The sequence below is a fragment of the Dendrobates tinctorius genome, unplaced genomic scaffold (assembly GCF_039654945.1).
Source record: "Dendrobates tinctorius isolate UK_male_01 unplaced genomic scaffold, ASM3965494v1 ptg000157l, whole genome shotgun sequence".
Classification (NCBI taxonomy): Eukaryota; Metazoa; Chordata; class Amphibia; order Anura; family Dendrobatidae; genus Dendrobates; species Dendrobates tinctorius.
Genome location: NW_027361824.1, coordinates 17,527,543 through 17,552,227, shown reverse-complemented (window position 1 = coordinate 17,552,227; position 24,685 = coordinate 17,527,543). Strand labels below are relative to the sequence as shown.

Sequence of the window (24,685 nt, the reverse complement as noted above, 5' to 3'; positions counted from 1 at the left end):
AAGTTGATTCTTCTCATTCAGGATATGAGTGACCCAATCTGTAATGTGATTGTGAACCATAATCTGATATCCATGACCAAAAATGCTAGTTCACTGGTCAAATTAATATCCAAAGAGGTAATTTCTCCAACTTGAGTTTTAAAAGCAGATCAGTTCTAATACTTACATCTACAGTGAGTACGGAAAGTATTCAGGCCCCTTTAAATTTTTCACTCTTTGTTTCATTGCAGCCATTTGTTAAATTCAAAACAGTTCATTTTTTTCTCATTCATGTACACTCTGCACCCCATCTTCACTGAAATATCACATGGTCATAAGTATTCACATCCTTTGCTCACACGCTCCTATTTCAGTCACATGCTGTCCATTTCCTTGTGATCCTCCTTGACATGGTGGTTCCACTCCTTTACTGGAGTCCAGCTGTGTGTAATTAAACTGATAGGACTTGATTTGTGAAGGCGCACACCTGTCTATATAAGACCTCACAGCTCACAGTGCATGTCAGAACAAATGAGAATCATGAGGTCAAAGGAACTGGCCAAGGAGCTCAGAGACAGAATTGTGGCCAGGCACAGATCTGGTCAAGGTTACAAAAGAATTTCTGCAGTACTCAAGGTTCCTAAGAGCTCAGTGGCCTCCATAATCCTTAAATGGAAGAAGTTTGGGACCACCAGAAGTCTTCCTAGACCTGGCCGTCCAACCAAACTGAGCAATCGTGGGAGAAGAGCCTTGGTGAGAGAGGTAAAGAAGAACCCCAAGATCACTGTGGCCGAGATCCACAGATGCAGTAGGGAGATGGGAGAAAGTTCCACAAAGTCAACTATCACTGCAGCCCTCCACCAGTCGGGCCTTTATGGCAGAGTGGCCCGAAGGAATCCTCTCCTCAGTGCAAGACATATGAAAACCCGCATAGAGTTTGCTAAAAAACACATGAAGGACTCCCAGACTATGAGAAATAAGATTCTCTGGTCTGATGAAGGGAAGATAGAGCTTTTTGGTGATAATTCTAAGCGGTATGTGTGGAGAAAACCAGGCACTGCTCATCACCTGCCCAATACAATCCCAACAGTGAAACATGCTGGTGGCAGCATCATGCTATGGGGGTGTTTTTCAGCTGCAGGGACAGGACGACTGGTTGTAATTGAAGGAAACATGAATGCGGCCAAGTATAGAGATATCCTGGATGAAAACCTCTTCCAGAGTGCTCTGGACCTCAGACATGGCCAAAGGTTCACCTTCCAACAAGACAATGACCCTAAGGACACAGCTAAAATAACAAAGTAGCGGCTTCAGAACAACTCTGTGACCATTCCTGACTGGCCCAGCCATAGCCCTGACCTAAACCCAATTGAGCATCTCTGGAGAGACCTGAAAATGGCTGTCCACCAACGTTCACCATCCAACCTGACGGAACTGGAGAGGATCTGCAAGGAAGAATGGCAGAGGATCCCCAAATCCAGGGGTGAAAAACTTGTTGCATCCTTCCCAAGAAGACTCATGGCTGTACTAGCTCAAAAGGTGCTTCTCCTCAACACTGAGCAAAGGGTCTGAATACTTATGACCATGACTGAGATTTCAGTTTTCCTTTATCAATAAATTTGCAAATATTTCTACATTTCTGGGGGGGTTTCCAGTCAGGATGGGGTGCAGAGTGTACATTAATGAGAAAAAAAATGAACTTTTTTGAATTTACTAAATGGCTGCGATGAAACAGAGTGAAAAATTTAAAGGGGTCTGAATACTTTCTGTACCCACTGTAGGTGTAATAATATCAGTGTAAATGTATCTGCAGAATTCAAGAGCCGTCTCTGAAGTCCCTGATGTACCTCCAGTTTGTGAAGATGACGATGAGGAAGAAGAGTCCACTGCCCCTCCAGCTGTCGCACCACGTCCTGTATATACAATGTCGGTGGGTGTAACAATAACATATATTCTATTCTATATAACTATTGTTGTAGTTATATTCTTGTGCATAGGGAGCAGTATTATAGTAGTTATATTCTTGTACATAGGAGGCAGTATTATAGTAGTTATATTCTTGTACATAGGAGCAGTATTATAGTAGTTATATTCTTGTACATAGGAGGCAGTATTATAGTAGTTATATTCTTGTACATAGGGGCAGTATTATAGTAGTTATATTCTTGTACATAGGAGGCAGTATTATAGTAGTTATATTCTTGTACATAGGAGCAGTATTATAGTAGTTATATTCTTGTACATAGGAGGCAGTATTATAGTAGTTATATTCTTGTACATAGGAGGCAGTATTATAGTAGTTATATTCTTGTACATAGGAGCAGTATTATAGTAGTTATATTCTTGTACATAGGGAGCAGTATTATAGTAGTTATATTCTTGTACATAGGAGGCAGTATTATAGTAGTTATATTCTTGTACATAGGGGCAGTATTATAGTAGTTATATTCTTGTACATAGGAGGCAGTATTATAGTAGTTATATTCTTGTACATAGGAGGCAGTATTATAGTAGTTATATTCTTGTACATAGGAGGCAGTATTATAGTAGTTATATTCTTGTACATAGGGGGCAGTATTATAGTAGTTATATTCTTGTACATAGGAGGCAGTATTATAGTAGTTATATTCTTGTACATAGGGGCAGTATTATAGTAGTTATATTCTTGTACATAGGAGGCAGTATTATAGTAGTTATATTCTTGTACATAGGTGCAGTATTATAGTAGTTATATTCATGTACATAGGAGCAGTATTATAGTAGTTATATTCTTGTACATAGGGGCAGTATTATAGTAGTTATATTCTTGTACATAGGGGGCAGTATTATAGTAGTTATATTCTTGTACATAGGAGCAGTATTATAGTAGTTATATTCTTGTACATAGGAGCAGTATTATAGTAGTTATATTCTTGTACATAGGAGCAGTATTATAGTAGTTATATTCTTGTACATAGAGGCAGTATTATAGTAGTTATATTCTTGTACATAGGGGGCAGTATTATAGTAGTTATATTCTTGTACATAGGGGGCAGTATTATAGTAGTTATATTCTTGTACATAGGGGCAGTATTATAGTAGTTATATTCTTGTATATAGGTGGCAGTATTATAGTAGTTATATTCTTGTACATAGGGGCAGTATTATAGTAGTTATATTCTTGTATATAGGGGGCAGTATTATAGTACTTATATTCTTGTACATAGGAGCAGTATTATAGTAGTTATATTCTTGTACATAGGGGGCAGTATTATAGTAGTTATATTCTTGTACATAGGGGGCAGTATTATAGTAGTTATATTCTTGTATATAGGTGGCAGTATTATAGTAGTTATATTCTTGTACATAGGGGCAGTATTATAGTAGTTATATTCTTGTATATAGGGGGCAGTATTATAGTACTTATATTCTTGTACATAGGAGCAGTATTATAGTAGTTATATTCGTGTACAGTATTACAGTATATCAGTTGTATTCTTGTAGATGGGGAGCAGTAACAATTAAGCACTTTACGTCTCCGCTATGTAACTTGCAGACTGTGAACCTTGCTGTAATTAGGATAATACTGGGAAATGAGTTTCATGTAGGGCTGATGATGGGTTTTGGGTTTCTCTAGCTGAAGTAGTTGGACAGGATGAATCATTAAAGAACCTCTGATCCCTTCTCCTGTTGCATGTAAAGATTCTCCATTCACATTACCCTGCAGTAACTTGAATGCACACATGTTCGTGTGCTGTAAATTACGTAGGAGGGTCCACAATGATTCTGTTGGATAGCTATCACCCCTGGCTTCATTCCCTTTTTCAGTAGTTTATGCTACGGAGGTCGAGCCTAAGATGCACAGGGTTTGTCTGATAGTGCTGGTGGCTTTCCTGAAAATGCTCATCATACGAATAGTCTGTTTATAGTGATCAGATGACGATATAAATGTAAGGCTTTACCTGCTGCCTCTAGACATTGAGCTCTCGCCTGTGATATAAAGTCTGACCCTGCTCTTGTACTTCAGGTACACACTCGCTCTGTCATTCTGCCTGTACCACCCCCAGTCGAGGCGCCTCCACCACCCTCCGGACCCCAGGAAAACAGCGAGCCGCCGGCAGATGCCTCCTCCGCAAAAGCAACAGACAAAAGCAAGAAAAAGCCCAAGATGTCCGATGAAGAAATCCTGGAGAAATTAAGTATGTGTGTGGTGGTTATTACAGGCTGTTACCTCCCCAGAACAGAATTACAGGGAAATGTTTTTAATCCCCCAGTAATCCACAACGTCTGATATTCTGTCACCTATAAGATCCGATTAATAATGGTTTTAATATAATTCAGCAGCACAGAGGATTTGAGGAATTGTCCTTTCATGTAAGGTCACAATTGGGTTTTCGAAGAAGCGGATTCTGCCAGGCAGCACAGAGGATTTCAGGAGATACCGTTTCATGTGTATTGTTAAGAGGGCAGACTTGTTAAAGGGGCGATGTTATGATGTCAGGAGGCGAACTGGAGGCGAGAGGGAGCATGGTCCTACAGCAGCACAGAGGATTTCAGAAGATGCCTTTTCATGTGAATTGTTAGAGAGGGAACATGTAATGGGGCGACGGCGTGATCTGAGGAGGGGTGTGCTAACAAGTGGGGGGGAGGGACGGTCCGCCAGCAGCAGCACAGAGTATTTTAGGAAGTAACTTTACCGATTCTGTGGAAGGGGGCAGCGATATGGGAGGAAGAGAATGAATATCAGTAAGAAATATCCCATTGTGTTCTGTCTGGAGGCTGAGGTTGATTATTAAGGGTTAAAGGGGTTTTTCAGGGGCCTCGGATGCTATTAGTTCTTGTAATTAATGCGGGATCCCTTTAATCCTCTAGAACACAGATTATTGTGACCGATCGGCACATATATGGCATTTTAAGTGGGAAGTATGTCATAATAAGTGATCCGTAATGTGGGGGGGGGGGAGCGGGGGGTCGGATGACTGAGGCTAATCAATGAGATAGGAGTGATAGAAGAAGGGGTTAATACTCGGAGGTACGTCAGTATCTTCTGCTGTTTCTACAGGAGGCATCGTCAGCGTCGGGGACCCCAAGAAAAAGTACACCAGGTTCGAGAAGATTGGGCAGGGGTGAGTACATCAGGAGAGGGGTACCCGTGTCCTCCAGGTGCCCTCCTCCAGGTATCGGGACCCTGGTGAAGCTTTGTGCAGCTCTACTGTGGCGGCTGAAGGCGTCCCGTTTAATCAACCTGACGGATTACGCAGGAAGATCGTATGTCGGGGGACATAGGCGACCCCTCATTCCCAACGGCACCTATAATTACCAGGGGGCCCCCGGCTTTACAGAAGCCTCCTGATACTAATATTGGGGAGAGTGGCATAAACAGCCGCCTAGCGTAGTGACGTTCCCACAATGTGGTATCCATCCATCGCTGCTGCCTCGTGCAGCTCTTACCCACCAGTTTTGCCTTTCAGGGCTCTAGGAAAGCTGGGTATGATCCGGGATAGAGACTATTTTGAGCGTCATGGAGCTTTCTCAGTCCTGTGAATGACAGCTCTGACTACAATATTTCTATATGATGGGGGGTCAATTTTGCCTTTCAGGGTTCCAGTAAAGCTGAGTAATAACTAAATGTTTTGCCTATGTTAATTATCACACAACTTTCTCAGATCCCCGAGTGGCAAATGTACCTGCTTATGTACACTTTACGCTTCAATTTTAAATTTCACTGCATAATGAGATAGGTTTGCATTTCAGGACTTTAGGAAAGCTGGTTAGACACGGCAATCACAACTACTTTGTCATTCAACTTTGTCACCGTCATTCCCCCCCGTTTACAACCCCTGAAGCCTGATTACAATATTGCTTTATAACTAGGTAGGTTTAACATTCAGGACTCCAGAAAAGCTGGGTAATTAACTTAAGGAATGATTAGTTATCACATGGCTTTTTCAGACCCCCGGAGTGGCAAATTTGCTTGCTTTTGCGTACTTCCCCCATAAATTTAATTTTTGTGGCATAATGAGCTAGGTTTGCCTTTCAGAACTCTATTAAAGCTGGGTAGAAGCTGTAATTGCAACTTATGTGATTCAACTTTTTCAGAACCCCCCCCCCTGCCCTTGCCCTACCCCTGATTGCATTCTCTATTTTAAAACTAGGTAGGTTAGCCCTTCAGGACCTCTGGAAAGCTTGCTAACATGGGGACTGTTTAGTTATCACACAATTTTCTCAAACCCCAGAGTGGCAGATTTATCCACTCAAGCCACTCCATAATGAGAGTGGTTTGCCCTTCAGGACTCTTGGAAAGCTGGGTATGAGCAGTAACCACAACCAATTGGTCTTTCAATTTTGTCACCCTCCCTCCCTGATTACAACCCCTGCAGTACTGCTAATATTGCTTTATAACTAGGTATGTTTACAGGTAAGGACTCCAAAAAAGCTGAGTATCTGCTGAATTAGTGACTATTTGGTTGTCTCACAGCTTTCTCAGAAAGCCTTTACCTTTTTTTTAATTACATTTTGCTGCATAACCAATTACTTTTGCCTTTCTGGCCTCTAGGACAGTTGTGTAGATTCCACAATGATGACTATTTTTAATGGTCATTTGGCTTTCTCAGACCCCTGAATGACCATCCTTGTTCCTCTGATTACAATATTGCTATGTAACAAGGTAGGCTTGCCTTGCAGGACTCTGGGAAAGCTGGAGAATGACTAAAATGGGGCCTCTTTCTAAGCCCCCACTACCCCCTACTTGTGCAGGCTTTGCCCTCCTATTACACAATTGCTGTCTCACGAGCAGGGTTTGCCATTCGGGCCTCTAGGAAAGTTGAAATGGGAACTACTTTAGTTGCACTGAACTTTCTCAGACCACTCGATACTGCCTATTTGTGCAGCCTTTACCCTTACATGCATTAACTCTGCATATCAAAGCCGTTTTGCCTTTCAGGGCTTTGGAAAAGCTGGATAGGAACTGCGGTGACAGGGCAGCCATTTGGCTTTTTTTTTCCCCTGAATGACATCTCACTTGCCTTTCACTACTCTGGGAAAGATGAGTGGGAGCAGAAATTATGCCCACTTTGGCTTCCACCCAGCTTTCCCAGATATTTAGTCATTATGAATATTGAGGGCATTGACTATTCCTGGTGGGATGGGGGAGGGGGCAGAATGTGAGTTTTGAGGAGGTATTTGACCCTTGAAGGATATATTGGTGGACCGCCGCCGTATCTCGTCACTCGTGGTACCGGTGTGTGATGTCTGACTATGCAGCGTGGTGCATTTAGCAGTTGTCCTGGCAGATGGTGGCAATAGTATAACATTCCTGCACGCAGGGAGCCGGTGAGCGGCCCGCTGCCAGCACGGCTAATGACGCCTGTGTATGCGCTGGCCGCGGGCCAGTGGGCATTCTGCATTTGCTCACAGTCGGGGAATGCCCTGCGTGAGATTATCCATATGAATGTTCTCTTTGTGTTCCTGTCGGCCCGGTGAAAGCTGGCAGGAGAGGCGAAACCGTCCGCATGGCAGCACGCAGCACTATCTGTGCCCTCTGACACAACTGGGTCATGGGATGTGAAAACGGGAAATCTACAAGAATCCAACTCGAGAAATGCGTGGGCCACCAAATCTGCCCCCAGTACATCCTCCCTGTGCAATAAGGTGCCGTGCAGGACTACGGGAAAGCTGGATGATCGGTTCCTGTGTGATAAAGGGAGACCGGGGCAGTTTAGTCTTTTGAGGACAAATGAAAACGCTCTTTGTTTTTGTTCTTAAGCTTTTTTTTTTTTTGTGCCTTTTTTGTACAGAAAAAAAAATGTTGCCAAATAGCAAACGTGCATAACGTCATAAGGCGGGAGGTGCGCTGAGTGACGGGAGGACGGTTGCTCCGGGTGAAATACCCAAAGTCATTTTAGAAATCCCAAGTCATGCCTAGGATGGCTTACAAAGTAAAAAGATAAATAAAAAGGAATTCTAAAAAAAAGAAATATAAATAAAAACACATTTATTATTTTTATATATTTTTTTTAATTCATAAATTAAATAATGCAGAGGAAAAGGAAGCAGCAGAAGACATGTAATACAAATATAGGCTTTAAAAAGAGGAGAGAAATACCAAAAAATAAAGGGCCCCATTCATTGCATTGTGCATTAAGAAAAAAACAATTTTGTGTTGACTGTTATTATTTGTAATGCATTTATTTTACTGCTGCTTCTTTTCCTGCTGTTTTCTGCTGCTTCTTTTTGTACTTTTTCTGCTGCTGTTTATTTTGCTGCTGCTTCTTTTTCTGTTTGTTTGTTTTTTTTCTGCTGATTTTTTTTTTTCTGCGTTTTTCTGATTTTTTTTTTCCGCTTTTTCTGCTGATTTTTTTCTGCTTTTTCTGTTTTCTGCTGCTGTTTCAGCTATTTTTCTGCTGCTGCTTTTCGGCTTCTTTTTCTACTTTTTTTTTTATCTGCGTTTTCTGGGGGGGTTTTCTGCTGCTTTTTCAGCTTCTTTTCTGCTGCCGCTTTTTCTTTTCCAATGGGACATGTTTTCGTTTTTATCTACAATGTACAGGCTGATAACTACATACTAGTATTCCATAGTTACCTGTGTAGACGTCCTTCAATCGACTCCAAGCTGTTGGGCCACATTCACTTTACAGTGATTTTTGATCAAAGGGGAAATGGATTCCCCTCTCTACTTAATTCAAAGGGTTAAACAAGCAGAGATCAGAGACATAAGAGGGGCAGCAGGTGATTGCACAGGTCCATTAGCGCTGCACACCTGATGTTTGTCCCAGTGCGGCAAACTCTGCTTTTTCGTCCTGGGCGGGCAGGTAGCTAAAGGAGACTGACCGCTTCTAAGCTGAAATGTGATCAATGCCTGAGGCTGCACTACTGAGATCTACTGACGGCAGTGTGTCCTGTTGGAAATACTAGAACGAACTTCTATGACAAAGAATTGACTGAAAAGAAGGAATAAGGACGAGTCGAGGTCGTCTTCTCTATGATTTAAAGTTATCAGAACTTTTTGATTCCTGGTAGACATGTCCTTTAAACACTTGGTATTTGACCTTTAGTCTCTTGCTCCGTGCAGGGCATCAGGAACGGTTTACATTGCATTGGATGTGGCAACGGGACAAGAGGTAAAGAATCCATCTCGCTCCTATGGGGTGTAATTGGGGGTGGAATGTGGCTTTTATGTGTCCCCTCTAAACCCCCAAACCTGTACCACCCCCATCTCCCACTGCTGATTTGTCAGTCTAGTCACTTGTGAGGTCCCACTATTTGTTTTGAGGTTCAGAACCCTGATGGGGCTGGAAATAACCCCACACCAAGGCCTCCTCTTATCCACAAGGTCCTGATCCGTGCCCCTATTTACTTATTGAAGTCCTTAAAATGATTTTTTTTGTTTTCCTCGTACAGGTGGCAATTAAGCAGATGAATTTACAACAACAGCCAAAGAAAGAGTTAATTATTAACGAGATCCTGGTAATGAGGGAAAACAAGAATCCAAACATTGTCAACTATCTTGACAGGTGCGGTTATATTGGGGGAAGGAGGAAGTGTCAGATTTGGGGGTGACTTGTATTTAATGTAATAAAAGAGAGAGGAAAGTATCGATGGCATTTATTATATATGATATTCCAGTTTTTACTCTGCCAACTGAGCATCACAGCAGACTGACGAGTCTTGTAATGTAGAGATTGTTTCTCTGCAGTCTCATCAGAATAGTCCTCCTCCTATACAGTGACTGATAACACCTCTATATACAGTAGATAGCACAGGATCCACCATTCACAATAGGTGATGTCACAGCTCAACTTCTCCTCCTCCTGAACAATGACTGATAACACCCCTATATACAGTAGATAACACGGGATCCACCATTCACAATAGGTGATGTCACAGCTCACCTCCTCCTCCCCCTGTACAATGTCTGATAACACCTCTATATACAGTAGATATCACAAGATCCACCATTCACAATAGGTGATGTCACAGCTCACCTTCTCCTCCTCCTGAACAATGACTGATAACACCCCTATATACAGTAGATAACACGGGATCCAACATTCACAATAGGTGATGTCACAACTCACCACCTCCGGTACAATGACTGATAACACCTGTATACACAGGAGATATCACAGGATCCACCATTCACAATAGGTGATGTCACAGCTCACTTCCTCCTCCTTCTGTACAGTGATCGTTTATGAAAAATGAAAATCATTTATCATTTGGTTTTATTGAAATAATTAAATGAAAGATGTGAAGTGATGGGTTTCATTTAGAGGAAACTTAAATGGGTTGTCCCCTTCCATACAGTCTTGGTCTCTGGGTATAGTTTGGTGTACAAAAATCCCAAACTGCTCTTTTCTTCCTGTCCCTGGGTCCACTGTGGAGTGTCCTTCGCTGCTCACGGTGTCTGGTATGGGCCGCCTCTCTGTCGACAGTCAGCGACTCTGTCAGCGTAGACGGAGCGCCCCTCTTAGAGCTGCTGAGCTCACTGATTGGCCTCCATGCTGTAGACATTACTAGAAACCGGGACCGATGTGAAAGACTGGGTGCTGGACCCAGGAACAATAAGAAAAGGGGGAGCCAAGATTTTCTGAAAGGGGTAAAAACCAAAAATTGAAGCAAGAAAGGGCGGACCCTCCGTGATCGGCTGATTATTACAATAATCTACATTGTTGATATCTGCGCAGTGTGAACGGCCGCACTCACCACTGTTGCTGTGATTGCAGTTACCTGGTCGGGGAGGAGCTGTGGGTGGTGATGGAGTACCTGGCGGGAGGGTCACTCACGGACGTCGTCACCGAAACCTGCATGGCGGAAGGACAGATAGCAGCGGTGTGCAGAGAGGTGACCCATTCTTTATAATCAATATTTATTTATGTATCTAGTTAATGTATCTAACCTCTCTGTTCTCCATGATGATACGAGATCTTAGCATAACTATATCTCGCCAATTGGTTTATGATCTGAGCAATTAGGGGGGCACATACTTTACCTTGTTAAATATACGTGCCGTAAAGAAATGGTAGTGGGTCATCAGAAAATGTCCTTTTCTTTAACTCCTTAGCGCAAACTTAGATAACTGCAAGTATGGAAGGAGGTTCAGGAGCCGAGAAAATGCCGCCTGTGTTATACTGCTGCGTCTGTAAATGCAGCAGTGACCGCTGCTGCTGATCGGGGAGTGTCGGTGGGTGGATCATCATGGCAGCCCTGGGGTCTAATGAAGGTCCCAATAGCTGCCATCTTGGTACTGCTGAGCAGGTCCGGTTTTAAGCAAAGTGGGGGCCAAAATGCTGACATATTGCTCCATCACACAGAAACATTTCGGTTGTGTTTACATGCGCCAATATTGAAGTTGTTGTTTCCCGGCCTCTTTACACTGGCCGAGGAAGAGTGATGGGGACAGAACAATGACTAGTAGATCAATCTGTCCCCGTACAGTATCATGTTATCAGCAGCACATCTACAGTTTACACCGGCGATGTGCTGCCGAGAACAATGATCTTTGTTCCAGCAAAAACAATCCAATCACTCGATGAATATGCAGCATTTTGCTTGTTTAGTATAATACACCTCATAGTCCTCCATATATTATAATGTGCACCACAGTCCTCCGCTTAGCATAATGTGCCCTTTAGTCCTCCACATCGTATAATTCACCCCATAGTCCTCCACATAGCTTAATGTACCCCACAGTCCTCCATATAATATTATATGCCCCATAGTGCTCCATATATAGTATAATACACTCCACATACAGTCATGGCCAAAAGTATTGACACCCCTGCAATTCTGTCAGATAATATTCAGTTTCTTCCTGAAAATGATTGCAAACACAAATTCTTTGGTATTATTATCTTCATTTAATTTGTCTTCAATGAAAAAACACAAAAGAGAATGAAGCAAAAAGAAAAACATTGATCATTTCACACAAAACTCCAAAAATGGTCCGGACAAAAGTATTGGCACCCTCAGCCTAATACTTGATTGCACAACCTTTAGCCAAAATAACTGCGACCAACCGCTTCCGGTAACCATCAATGAGTTTCTTACAATGCTCTGCTGGAATTTTAGACCATTCTTCCTTGGCAAACTGCTCCAGGTCCCTGATATTTGAAGGGTGCCTTCTCCAAACTGCCATTTTTAGATCTCTCCACAGGTGTTCTATGGGATTCAGGTCTGGACTCATTGCTGGCCACCTTAGATGTCTCCAGTGCTTTCTCTCAAACCATTTTCTAGTGCTTTTTGAAGTGTGTTTTGGGTTATTGTCCTGCTGGAAGACCCATGACCACTGAGGGAGACCCAGCTTTCTCACACTGGGCTCTAAATTATGCTGCGAAATTTGTTGGTAGTCTTCTGACTTCATAATGCCATGCACACGGTCAAGCAGTCCAGTGCCAGAGGCAGCAAAGCAACCCCAAAACATCAGGGAACCTCCGCCATGTTTGACTGTAGGGACCGTGTACTTTTCTTTGAATGCCTCTTTTTTCTCCTGTAAACTCTATGTTGATGCTTTTGCCCTAAAAGCTCTACTTTTGTCTCATCTGACCAGAGAACATTCTTCCAAAATGTTTTAGGCTTTTTCAGGTAAGTTTTGGCAAACTCCAGACTGGCTTTTTTATGTCTCGGGGTAAGAAGTGGGCTCTTCCTGGGTCTCCTACCATACAGTCCCTTTTCATTCAGATGCCGACGGATAGTACGGGTTGACACTGTTGTACCCTCGGACTGCAGGGCAGCTTGAACTTGTTTGGATGTTAGTCGAGGTTCTTTATCCAACATCCGCACAATCTTGCGTTGAAATCTCTTGTCAATTTTTCTTTTCCGTCCACATCTAGGGAGGTTAGCCACAGTGCCATGGGCTTTATACTTCTTGATGACACTGTGCACGGTAGACACAGGAACATTCAGGTCTTTGGAGATGGACTTGTAGCCTTGAGATTGCTCATGCTTCCTCACAATTTGGTTTCTCAAGTCCTCAGACAGTTCTTTGGTCTTCTTTCTTGTCTCCATGCTCAATGTGGTACACACAAGGACACAGGACAGAGGGTGAGTCAACTTTAATCCATGTCAACTGGCTGCAAGTGTGATTTAGTTATTGCCAACACCTGTTAGGTGCCACAGGTAAGTTACAGGTGCTGTTAATTACACAAATTAGAGAAGCATCACATGATTTTTCGAACAGTGCCAATACTTTTGTCCACCTTCTTTTTATTTTTGTTGTGGAATTATATCCAATTTGGCTTTAGGACAATTCTTTTTGTGTTTTTTCATTTAAGACAAATTAAATGAAGATAATAATAACAAAGAATTTGTGTTTGCAATCATTTTCAGGAAGAAACTGAGTATTATCTGACAGAACTGCAGGGGTGTCAATACTTTTGGCCATGACTGTAGTCCTCCATATAGTATAATGCACTCCCTATAGTCCTCGATACAGTATAATGCAGGTCCCATATATTACATATAGCAGAATGCACTGCTCATAGTCCCATAGAGCATAACGCTGCCCCCTCATAGGGTATAATGCAGCCCTCCCCTTAGGATATAATGTAGATCCCTCATAGGGTATAATGCAGCCCTCCCCTTAGGATATAATGTAGATCCCTCATAGGGTAAAATGCAGCCCTGCCGTCCTACAGTATTATGGCCACTAGAACTCTCTCACCGATATGTGGAAAAAAAAACAAACAAAAACACAATTCTCACCTCTCCTCGTCGTTCCCCCACTGATCCCAGCTCTGCTCCGGTCTAGGCAGCTGCACTGTCGTTTGCCCGGCACACAGCAGGTACGTGATGAAGTGACATCATAGCGCACCCGCAGTGTCAGAGGCAGAGTGGAATGATGGTAAAGGGAGCGTCATCTAGCGCTGTCTCCTCCATTATTGCTTTCAACCGTATCTGCATCTATGTGACCATTAAAAAAAGGCAGACAGGTAGGACTAGTGTAACATTTCTATTACCTGTATGCCCATATTAATAGGTCAAATACGTCCCAGGGGGGACAGATTCCCTTAAATACTAGACTTAAACTTCTTGCACAGAAGACTTTTCAGCAGTCTCATTATCATTACAGGCATATTACAATGACTGATAACACCTGGTCAGGGAGTCTGATTTAAAGGGAATTTTTTTTTTTCAATTAAAATAGTCCATGACCCCGTCTATATGAGAAAAATGTTTATTATATATGATACTGCAGTTTTCACTCTGACAACTGAGCATCACAACAGCCTGACATGTGTTTCTCTGCAGTCTTATTATCAGAATAGTAACACAGGATCCACCATTTACAATAGGTGGTGTCACAGCTCACCTCCTCCTCCTCCTCCTCCTCCTCCTGTACAATGACTGATAACACTTCTATATACAGTAGAGAACACAGGACCCACCATTCCCAATAGGTGATATCACAGCTCGCCTCCTCCTGTATAATGACTGATAACACCTCTGTTTACAGTAGATAACACAGGATCCACCATTCCCAATAGGTGATATCACAGCTCGCCTCCTCCTGTATAATGACTGATAACACCTCTGTTTACAGTAGATAACACAGGATCCACCATTCACAATAGATGTCACAGCTCACCACCTCCTCCTGAACAATGACTATACACCTCTATATACAGTAGATAACACAGGATCCACTATTCACAGCTCACCTCCTCCTCCTTCTGTACAATGATTTGAAAATCTTAGGTTATATGTTAAATAAAAAAATGATTTAAACAATGGTCATTTTCTGATGTCAGATTCCCTTAAATTATGTGTCCTGATTTCACCACAATCCCCCCAAGGAGTTCTCTCCACAGTGTATGTCGCCATCTATGGACTACAGATGGGATTACCGGGGGCTTTTGCGGGTTATCGAGTGTCCATATGTAATGTGCTGTATGTCTGTCTCGGCTGCACAGTGTGAACTGTCCTCTGTTTTCGGCAGTGTCTTCAGGCTTTAGAATTCCTGCACTCGAACCAAGTCATCCACCGGGATATAAAGAGCGACAACATCCTGCTGGGCATGGACGGGTCCGTGAAGTTAAGTATGTGCCTGCAGGCTGCCCCCATAGTGTTAGGAGAGGGACACCCCCTAACCCTAGGAGCTAATAGCCAAATGTTCCCATCACAAACACATTTTAGCTGCAGCCATAAGTACAAAGCAATAGGAAGTCTGGAGCTATTATTACAGTGTGTAACCACAGGAGCCGCGATCAAACGGGCGGCATTATTATATTACAACTGTGTCGTCTTATTCTAGCGGACTTTGGGTTTTGTGCCCAGATCACCCCGGAACAAAGTAAGCGCAGCACAATGGTCGGCACTCCTTACTGGATGGCGCCTGAAGTGGTAACGCGCAAAGCTTACGGCCCGAAAGTGGATATCTGGTCTCTGGGGATCATGGCCATAGAAATGGTGGAAGGGGAGCCGCCATACCTAAATGAGAATCCTCTCAGAGTAAGTGATGAAATGTATTATGGCAGTTATATTCTTATACATAGGAGCAGTATTATAGCAGTTATATTCTTATACATAGGAGCAGTATTATAGCAGTTATATTCTTGTACATGGGGGCAGTATTATAGTAGTTATATTCTTATACATAGGAGCAGTATTATAGCAGTTATATTCTTATACATAGGAGCAGTATTATAGCAGTTATATTCTTGTACATGGGGGCAGTATAATAGTAGTTATATTCTTATACATAGGAGCAGTATTATAGCAGTTATATTCTTGTACATGGGGGCAGTATTATAGTAGTTATATTCTTATACATAGGAGCAGTATTATAGCAGTTATATTCTTATACATAGGAGCAGTATTATAGCAGTTATATTCTTGTACATGGGGGCAGTATTATAGTAGTTATATTCTTATACATAGGAGCAGTATTATAGCAGTTATATTCTTGTACATGGGGGCAGTATTATAGTAGTTATATTCTTATACATAGGAGCAGTATTATAGCAGTTATATTCTTATACATAGGAGCAGTATTATAGCAGTTATATTCTTGTACATGGGGGCAGTATAATAGTAGTTATATTCTTATACATAGGAGCAGTATTATAGCAGTTATATTCTTGTACATGGGGGCAGTATTATAGCAGTTATATTCTTATACATAGGAGCAGTATTATAGCAGTTATATTCTTATACATAGGAGCAGTATTATAGCAGTTATATTCTTGTACATGGGGGCAGTATTATAGTAGTTATATTCTTATACATAGGAGCAGTATTATAGCAGTTATATTCTTATACATAGGAGCAGTATTATAGCAGTTATATTCTTGTACATGGGGGCAGTATAATAGTAGTTATATTCTTATACATAGGAGCAGTATTATAGCAGTTATATTCTTGTACATGGGGGCAGTATTATAGTAGTTATATTCTTATACATAGGAGCAGTATTATAGCAGTTATATTCTTATACATAGGAGCAGTATTATAGCAGTTATATTCTTGTACATGGGGGCAGTATTATAGTAGTTATATTCTTATACATAGGAGCAGTATTATAGCAGTTATATTCTTGTACATGGGGGCAGTATTATAGTAGTTATATTCTTGTACATAGGAGCAGTATTATAGTAGTTATATTCTTGTATATAGGGGGCAGTATTATAGTAGGTATATTCTTGTACATAGGGGCAGTATTATAGTAGTTATATTCCTGTACATAGGAGCAGTATTATAGTAGTTATATTCTTGTATATAGGGGGCAGTATTATAGTAGTTATATTCTTGTACATAGGAGCAGTATTATAGTAGTTATATTCTTGTATATAGGGAGCAGTATTATAGTAGTTATATTCTTTTACATAGGAGGCAGTATTATAGTAGTTATATTCCTGTACATAGGGGGCAGTATTATAGTAGTTATATTCTTATACATAGGGGACAGTATTATAGTAGTTATATTCTTATACATAGGGGACAGTATTATAGTAGTTATATTCTTGTACATAGGGGCAGTATTATAGTAGTTATATTCTTGTACATAGGGGCAGTATTATAGTAGTTATATTCTTGTACATAGGGGCAGTATTATAGTAGTTATATTCCTGTACATAGGGGGCAGTATTATAGTAGTTATATTCTTGTACATAGGATCAGTGTTATAGCAGTTATATTCTTGTACATAGGGGGCAGTATTATAGTAGTTATATTCTTATACATAGGGGACAGTATTATAGCAGTTATATTCTTGTACATAGGGGACAGTATTATAGTAGTTATATTCTTATACATAGGGGACAGTATTATAGTAGTTATATTCTTGTACATAGGGGCAGTATTATAGTAGTTATATTCTTGTACATAGGGGCAGTATTATAGTAGTTATATTCTTGTACATAGGGGCAGTATTATAGTAGTTATATTCCTGTACATAGGGGGCAGTATTATAGTAGTTATATTCTTGTACATAGGATCAGTGTTATAGCAGTTATATTCTTGTACATAGGGGGCAGTATTATAGTAGTTATATTCTTATACATAGGGGACAGTATTATAGCAGTTATATTCTTGTACATAGGGGGCAGTATTATAGTAGTTATATTCTTGTATATAGGGGCAATTTTTATTATAAAAACCCAAACATAAATACAATTATAATAAAACAAAAATCATCCAGTATTACAAAACACAAACTACTTAGGTAATATATACGCAGCACTAATGATCAGATCATATTCATAAATAAATTAAAGTGTCCACACCTGGGGATGGAAAAAGAAAGTTAGAGGGAAAAAAAAACATTATCATATTTTCTAACTGAACTTTACGTTTCTCCATAACGTTATGTTTCTTGGACTCCTTCCAACTTCTAGTGATTTTATCCACCGGAGTTCTGACATAACCTGATTGGCGGCAGCAGTGTGCTCGAACGGCTCATTGTGCAGTGACACCCGGGTTCTCATGTGCCAGTGATAGTATTTGATGACACTGATTATAATGTACATCGTCTCTCTGTTGATGTTACTAACAGTGGAGGGGACACCATAGATTATGTCAGGATACTTTAGGGTCTGCAGTCTGGGGATTTTTAGATTATCTGACACCTCCTCCCAGATCTTCCTCCCTCCCCAGCAATCACATATAAAGTGCTCCATAGTTTCCTCCTGCTGACAACCAAGGGGACACGTCCGATCAGAGACACACAGATGTTTCAGGTTCCCTTTGACAAAGAGCCGACTATGCAGTGAAAGCCAAGTGACATCAAACAGTTTAGGAGGAAGCCGTTTCCCGTTTAGGAACCTAAGGCTTTCCTGCAGGGTGGTGGTGACACAATCTCTCAGGGCCAGTGGAGAGTAGAAGAAAGTCCTACATACACGAGCATACAGGTCTCTTCTCGTACTGCTCTCAATGTAAGACTTCTCCAGTCCCCACCTCCTAACACACTTCAGACCATAGTCCAGATACTGGGGGAGGTGGTCACCTGTCCATCTCCTCCTCTTGAGACTGCCGCCCCGCACCCAAGATTCTGCAAAAGGCAATATCCAGTACCTGATGCTATTTACCCACAGGGAGCTACTGTTTGAGTCCATGTTCCCAAAATTCACCTTTAGAAACAAGGAGTCAAAGAAAACCCTTGGATTCAACATATCCAGCCCACCCTCTCTCCGCCGTAGGTATGTTATTCCCCTCTTTATCAGGTTCATCCTATTCCCCCACAAGAGCTGGAAGAACAGGCTGAAGAGCCTCGCTGAGAAAGATTCTGGCAAAGGGAAAATGACCGAGACATACAAGAAAACGGGGACCAGGTAAGTCTTCAACATTGTGACCCTTTCTCTGTAGGTCAGCCTCCAGTTCTTCCATCGCTGAACCTTTGCATTTCCGGTTTCCAATTTCTCCTCCCAATTTAGCGTGGCATTATCATCCCTCCCAAATTTAACCCCTAGGATCTTAATATGGGTGGAGGCTTTGGAAAACTGCGGCAGATCAAAGCTGGGCTCAGTATCTAATGTCCACAGAGCTTGACTCTTTTCAAGGTTGACCAGAGACCCGGAGGCCTCTGAGTAGCTTCTGATGGACGCAGATAACATCTGCACCTCACAAGGATTGGAGATCACCAGTGTCAAATCGTCCGCATAGGCAACAACATTCAGAGGCGGGCAGTGGGGGACCGGCACCCCCTGAAAATCGCACTCCTGCAGTGACCTCAGAAACGGGTCTAGGGCAAAAACATACAGGAGCGGACTCATTGGGCAGCCCTGTCTCACCCCCGCCCCAACTCCAAAAGTGTCACCCTGCCAACCATTAATCAGAGGAAAGCTCACCGCCTCTCTGTACAACGTCTTCAACCAATCCACAAATTGTCCCGGAATACCGTACTTTGACAAAGTGGCCCACAGATAGTCATGATCAACCCTGTCAAAGGCTTTAGCCTGGTCCAGACTAACAACATATCTCCCACACCGCAGAGCTTTACATCTCTCAAACATCTCTCGTATCGAGATGACCGCTCCAGAGATGTTCCGCCATTTTACTGTGCCAAACTGAGAGCCTGCCAACAGTGCCGGGGACAAACAGACTAATCTAGAAAATAGGATCTTTGCTAGAATCTTCCTGTCCACATTCAAGAGGGCAATCGGCCTCCATTTCCTGATGTCGCTCGGCTCTTTACCTTTAGACAGCAGAATTAACGAGGACACTCTCATGGATGGAGGCATCAGGTGATTTTTCTAGACAATTTCTATACACATCCACGAGAATTGGAGCCAGGAGGTCTCTGAATTTCTTATAAAATTCTGCCGTTATACCATCTGGACCTGGTGCCTTCTTCAGATATAACTTATCAATAGCCTCCTTAACTTCTTCCACCGTTAATTCTGCTGTCAAAGGAGAAAAGTCCAGATCATTAGTATCAGGCACTGGAGTTGCCTCCAAGAATTGAGTCGTCTTATCTTTATCCAAATCTTTCCTCTGAAACAAGTCAGCATAGTAAGATCTCACCACCTCCAGGATACCCTCCCGTGAATCCTGCAATACACCCTGGGAGTCAATGAGACCCGTGACCATTTTTTTGGCCACCCTCTCCCTGCAATTCTCAAAGGGATTAGGGGCCCCTAAGGACCCATAATCCCGTTCAAGAACCAGGGAGGTATACCTGCTATACTGATACTGCCTTATCTCAGATTTCAGCCGGTCGATCTTCACTTTGTCATCCCCGCCCGCTGAATACAGTGACTCCAATTCTTTGCGCAGCTTTAGGTACTGGCTGTACTTATTCCTCCCTTTATTAACTGACAGTCTCTTTAAGAGGGATCTGATATCCTCCTTGACGTCCTCCCACCAGTCGGTCATATTGTCATAGAAGTCAACCCTGTCTAGATGAAGCTGGATAAGGGAGTGAACACGGCTCTGAACATAGGCATCATCCAGGAGACTGGAATTAAGCTTCCACAACCCTCTACCAATGTCCGGACGGTTAGAGGAACCCAAAGAGAAGCACAAGGCAAAGTGATCAGAGTAAGGGACGACCTTCTCACTCAGGGTGCCTACAGCCTCAGTAGGACTGACAAAAGCAAAATCTATCCTACTGCTCCTGTTGGAACATGAATACGTGAATTTGGGCTGTCGCCCACCCTGTGTGAAAACGTCGGTCAATCCTGCCTGCATTATGACGTTATGTAGGACCTTACCGTCCATGGTCACTGCCCTGCCCGAGGAGCTGTCACCTGATGTCATTATGGCATTAAAGTCCCCCGCCATCATCACTGGAAGAGAAGTGAAGAGGTAAGGCTTGACGTCATTAAACAGCTGGATCCTGTCCGTCACTGTCTGTGGCCCATAGATGTTAATAAGCCGGAGTCGCCTCCCATGGACAGTGACTTCCAGGACCAGACATCTTCCCATGACCACCTCCGTCATTCTATGCACAGTCACATCATTGGTGTTAAACAGGACAGCGACCCCGGCGTAAGGCTCCACAGCCAGTGACCAGAAAGAAGGACCGGACCGCCATTCCCACTCAGCCTCTCTCATAAGCCCCAGAGATGTCAGTCGTGTCTCCTGCAGGAAGATAATATCTGTGTCCAGATATTTGAGATGTTCGTACACCACGTGTCTAGTTCTCCTCAGCTTAATGCTATTCACATTGCTCGAGGTCACTGTCAATGAGAACCCCGCCATCACAACACAATATAGAAGGAGCAGAGTAACAGCCATCATCATGAGTCAGAGATGTTCTGTCCACCACTGGTGTCCATGTCAGACTCTACCTGAGGGTCCACAGATAAGGGCTTCCGCTTTGGCGGGGGGTGGTCCTCTATGTCCATGTCACACTCAGCATCAACTTTCCTCAACTCTTCCTCATAATTGTCACCATTGGACTCAGATAAAACTCCATACTTGTTGGACACGACCATCACTCCTGCAGAATTCTGAACCTTCTTACTAGCACTCTGACCAGTGTCATATTCTGCCTCAGGTTTACGGGAGGATGTGTTCTTTTTCTTCCTTTTATTATTATTAATGCTCCAGTCATCAGATACAGACAGCGATGCTGAAGGGGGGGCTATCTGAGGCTGCTGGACCTGATGGACGACCTCCATGTTCCCCTCTGCACCCTGCTTCTCTGGTGCTGCCTGAGTGGACTCCTGGTGGGCATCTGAGCTGGTCAACATCTCTCCTGACATTAAACACTCCTCCTCACGTGTCCCTGCCACCACATCCTCATCCTCCTGAGCCTCTGCCCCTGCCATCACTAACTCATCAGGGAAGACTCTGCAGATGTTGTGCCAGGCGTCTGGACAGTCCCTGTGAGGGTGGCCCATCTTACCACAGAGGTTGCACCTGACGTCCCGGCAGTCTGCAGCGACATGGCTGATTGCCCCACACAGTCTGCACTTCACCACAGTACAGGCGTTAGCCAGATGACCTTTCCCACCACATTTGAAGCACTTTCTGGGTTGCCCGGGATAATAACATCTTCCCTTCTCCCTCCCAATGAAGAAGGAGTTGGGTAAGTGGTCAGTGATGTTATCACATTGCCGCAATTTTACCAAGACCCGCCACCCCATTGTCCAGATACCATCCTCATCTCTGACCTTGGTGAGTCCAGAGACGAGGTCACAGTGTCTCCGGAGCCGCACCTCGATGTCCTGTGGAGGAACGGCCTCATTCCAGAAGGTGATATTCACTGTGACAGTGTCCGGCCTGGAGATAGGAACCAACACAAACTTATTCCAGCCCTCAGCATCTCTGACCTTGGGGTAATTGGCCGAGAATCTGTCCAGGTCAGACATGAGCTTGAAGCTGACCTCGTAGCCCTGCCTGTCCTGAAGATTAGACACTGCCAGTATTTCCTTTGCTACAAACCCCATCTGGCCGCAGAGCAGCTCTCTCACCACATACCTGCGTTGTGGCGGATCCTCCTTGGCACCTATGTATTTAAACTGCACCACATTAATGCGTTTGAATGTCTGGCCGGTATACCTGGCGCTGGAAGTGAAGGATGGGGCGCCGCGGCTCCAGGCATTCCTGGGGGGCACCTGCCGGGTCACACTGGGCTGACTGACAGGGAGAGGGCCTGCAGCAGGGGGGCTGTCACACCTTGTGGACTGGATGGCAAAGGGGGATAATCACACATATCATGCACATTATCATAAGCAGCATCATTATCAGACAGTGCGACGTCCATTACAGAATGTGAAACCCCTCCAACCCCCGACCCCATGGGCACAGCATCACCAGCCACAGTCTGTGCTTCAGCCTCAGCCTCGGCCTCATCAGCACAAACAGTCTCAGAAATACTGTCCTGCTCCTGTGTGGGGCATTCTGGGACCTGTGGTGCCTCTGCTGGAGTCTGCAGTGTGTGCTCCTGTTCACACTCGGCTGCCTCATCAACACAAATAGTCTCACATATACTGTCCTGCTCCTGTGTGGGGCATTCTGGGACCTGTGGTGCCTCTGCTGCAGTCTGCAGTGTATGCTCCTGTTCACACTCGGCTGTCTCATCAGCACAAACAGTCTCACATACACTGTCCTGCTCCTGTGTGGGGCATTCTGGGACCTGTGGTGCCTCTGCTGGAGTCTGAAGTGTATGCTCCTGTTCACACTGAGCTGCCTGCTGCTGCTGCAGCTGTTTTCCCTCCTGGAAGCAGAAGCGGGCAGCCTGTAACACTGGCCGTGTCCGCTGCTGGGGGGTCCCGTCCTGAACATCAGGGGTCCTGGCCTCTACAGCACAGTCCTGCTTATAGGAGGTGAACCGCTCCCGGTTCCTGTAGGTCTCTGCCAGGGGCCCCATGCTCTCCAGCACAGACTCAGTGTCCTGCACAACACTCGCCAGCTGTACACCCAGTGTGTTCAGTCTCAGGTCATAGGCGTCATTACTGGCAGGATTAGCGGTCTTTAGACTGTAGATGACGTCTACCTCCATTTGCAGCGCTTTTTTTTGCTGCTGTAACTCACCCAGTTTTCGGACCAGTCCCGGTATCTCATCCGCTAGCTGCAGCTCGGGTGCACGCGCCGGCCCCACAGGCTTAGTCTTGACCACGGGTACAGGGGTTTTGAAGACAGTCTTGTGCGGGTCCACCACGGATGGTTTTGTGGCCCCTTGGCTGGATGCAGGCTCTGCAGCAAGTTTATCGCTGCCACCTGATTGTGACCGTGTGCGTCCTGACCGCGCCATACTGCCATGCTGCTGTAGGTTCTCCTGCATTGTCTGCCTTTCCAAAGACGTCCGTCTCTGCCTGGAAGCAGGAGAGGTGATCTGCACAGCTGGGGCCGATCTCACCTGTGCACCTGGCAGGAGCTGCTTACTGACTGGGGAGCTACAAGGCTTCACATTCAGCTGGATTCCATCACTTACTGACACATTGCCTTCTTGTTTCTTTGCTGGAACTGGAGAAGGTTTTCCTCCCAAAACTTTACTCACAACTGTTTCCTTCTTCATAGAACTGCTGCAGCTTTGACTCGCTGCATTCACTGGTCTCACAGTGGCTTTGGGATTAACATTCCCATTAGAAGCCTGGGAGGCTAGTCCCAGTGTAGGCCGGGAAGCCTGGGCCTTGCCAGGGGAGCTTCCCCGCCCAGGGTGGCCCCTCCCTGGGCTTGCTCCAGACATCAGGAGAACCACTGACACACAACCTCACAGCTAGGAGGCAGTGTTATAGTAGTTATATTCTTGTACATAGGAGCAGTATTATAGTAGTTATATTCTTGTACATAGGGGCAGTATTATAGTAGTTATATTCTTGTATATAGGGGCAGTATTATAGTAGTTATATTCTTGTACATAGGGGCAGTATTATAGTAGTTATATTCTTGTACATAGGGGCAGTATTATAGTAGCTATATTCTTGTACATAGGGGGCAGTATTATAGTAGCTATGTTCTTGTACATAGGGGCAGTATTATAGTAGCTATATTCTTGTACATAGGGGCAGTATTATAGTAGCTATATTCTTGTACATAGGGGGCAGTATTATAGTAGTTATATTCTTGTATATAGGGGCAGTATTATAGTAGCTATATTCTTGTACATAGGGGCAGTATTATAGTAGCTATATTCTTGTACATAGGGGGCAGTATTATAGTAGTTATATTCTTGTATATAGGGGCAGTATTATAGTAGCTATATTCTTGTATATAGGGGCAGTATTATAGTAGTTATATTCTTGTACATAGGGGCAGTATTATAGTAGTTATATTCTTGTACATAGGGGCAGTATTATAGTAGTTATATTCTTGTACATAGGGGCAGTATTATAGTAGTTATATTCTT

The 24,685-nt window shown here is 43.6% G+C and overlaps 1 protein-coding gene across 4 annotated transcripts in view; it reads left to right on the top strand.

Moving 5' to 3' along the window:
* Positions 1–24,685, top strand: part of PAK1 (p21 (RAC1) activated kinase 1) — an 87,608-nt gene that overhangs the window by 60,099 nt on the left and 2,824 nt on the right. For all 4 annotated transcript variants that reach the window (XM_073548633.1, XM_073548631.1, XM_073548630.1 and 1 more), the window contains exons 6-13: positions 1,793–1,909; positions 3,986–4,157; positions 5,021–5,084; positions 9,026–9,074; positions 9,355–9,467; positions 10,680–10,797; positions 14,891–14,990; positions 15,206–15,402. In XM_073548633.1, coding sequence (XP_073404734.1) covers positions 1,793–1,909; positions 3,986–4,157; positions 5,021–5,084; positions 9,026–9,074; positions 9,355–9,467; positions 10,680–10,797; positions 14,891–14,990; positions 15,206–15,402 — 930 coding nt within the window. The remainder of the gene's footprint in view (positions 1–1,792; positions 1,910–3,985; positions 4,158–5,020; positions 5,085–9,025; positions 9,075–9,354; positions 9,468–10,679; positions 10,798–14,890; positions 14,991–15,205; positions 15,403–24,685) is intronic.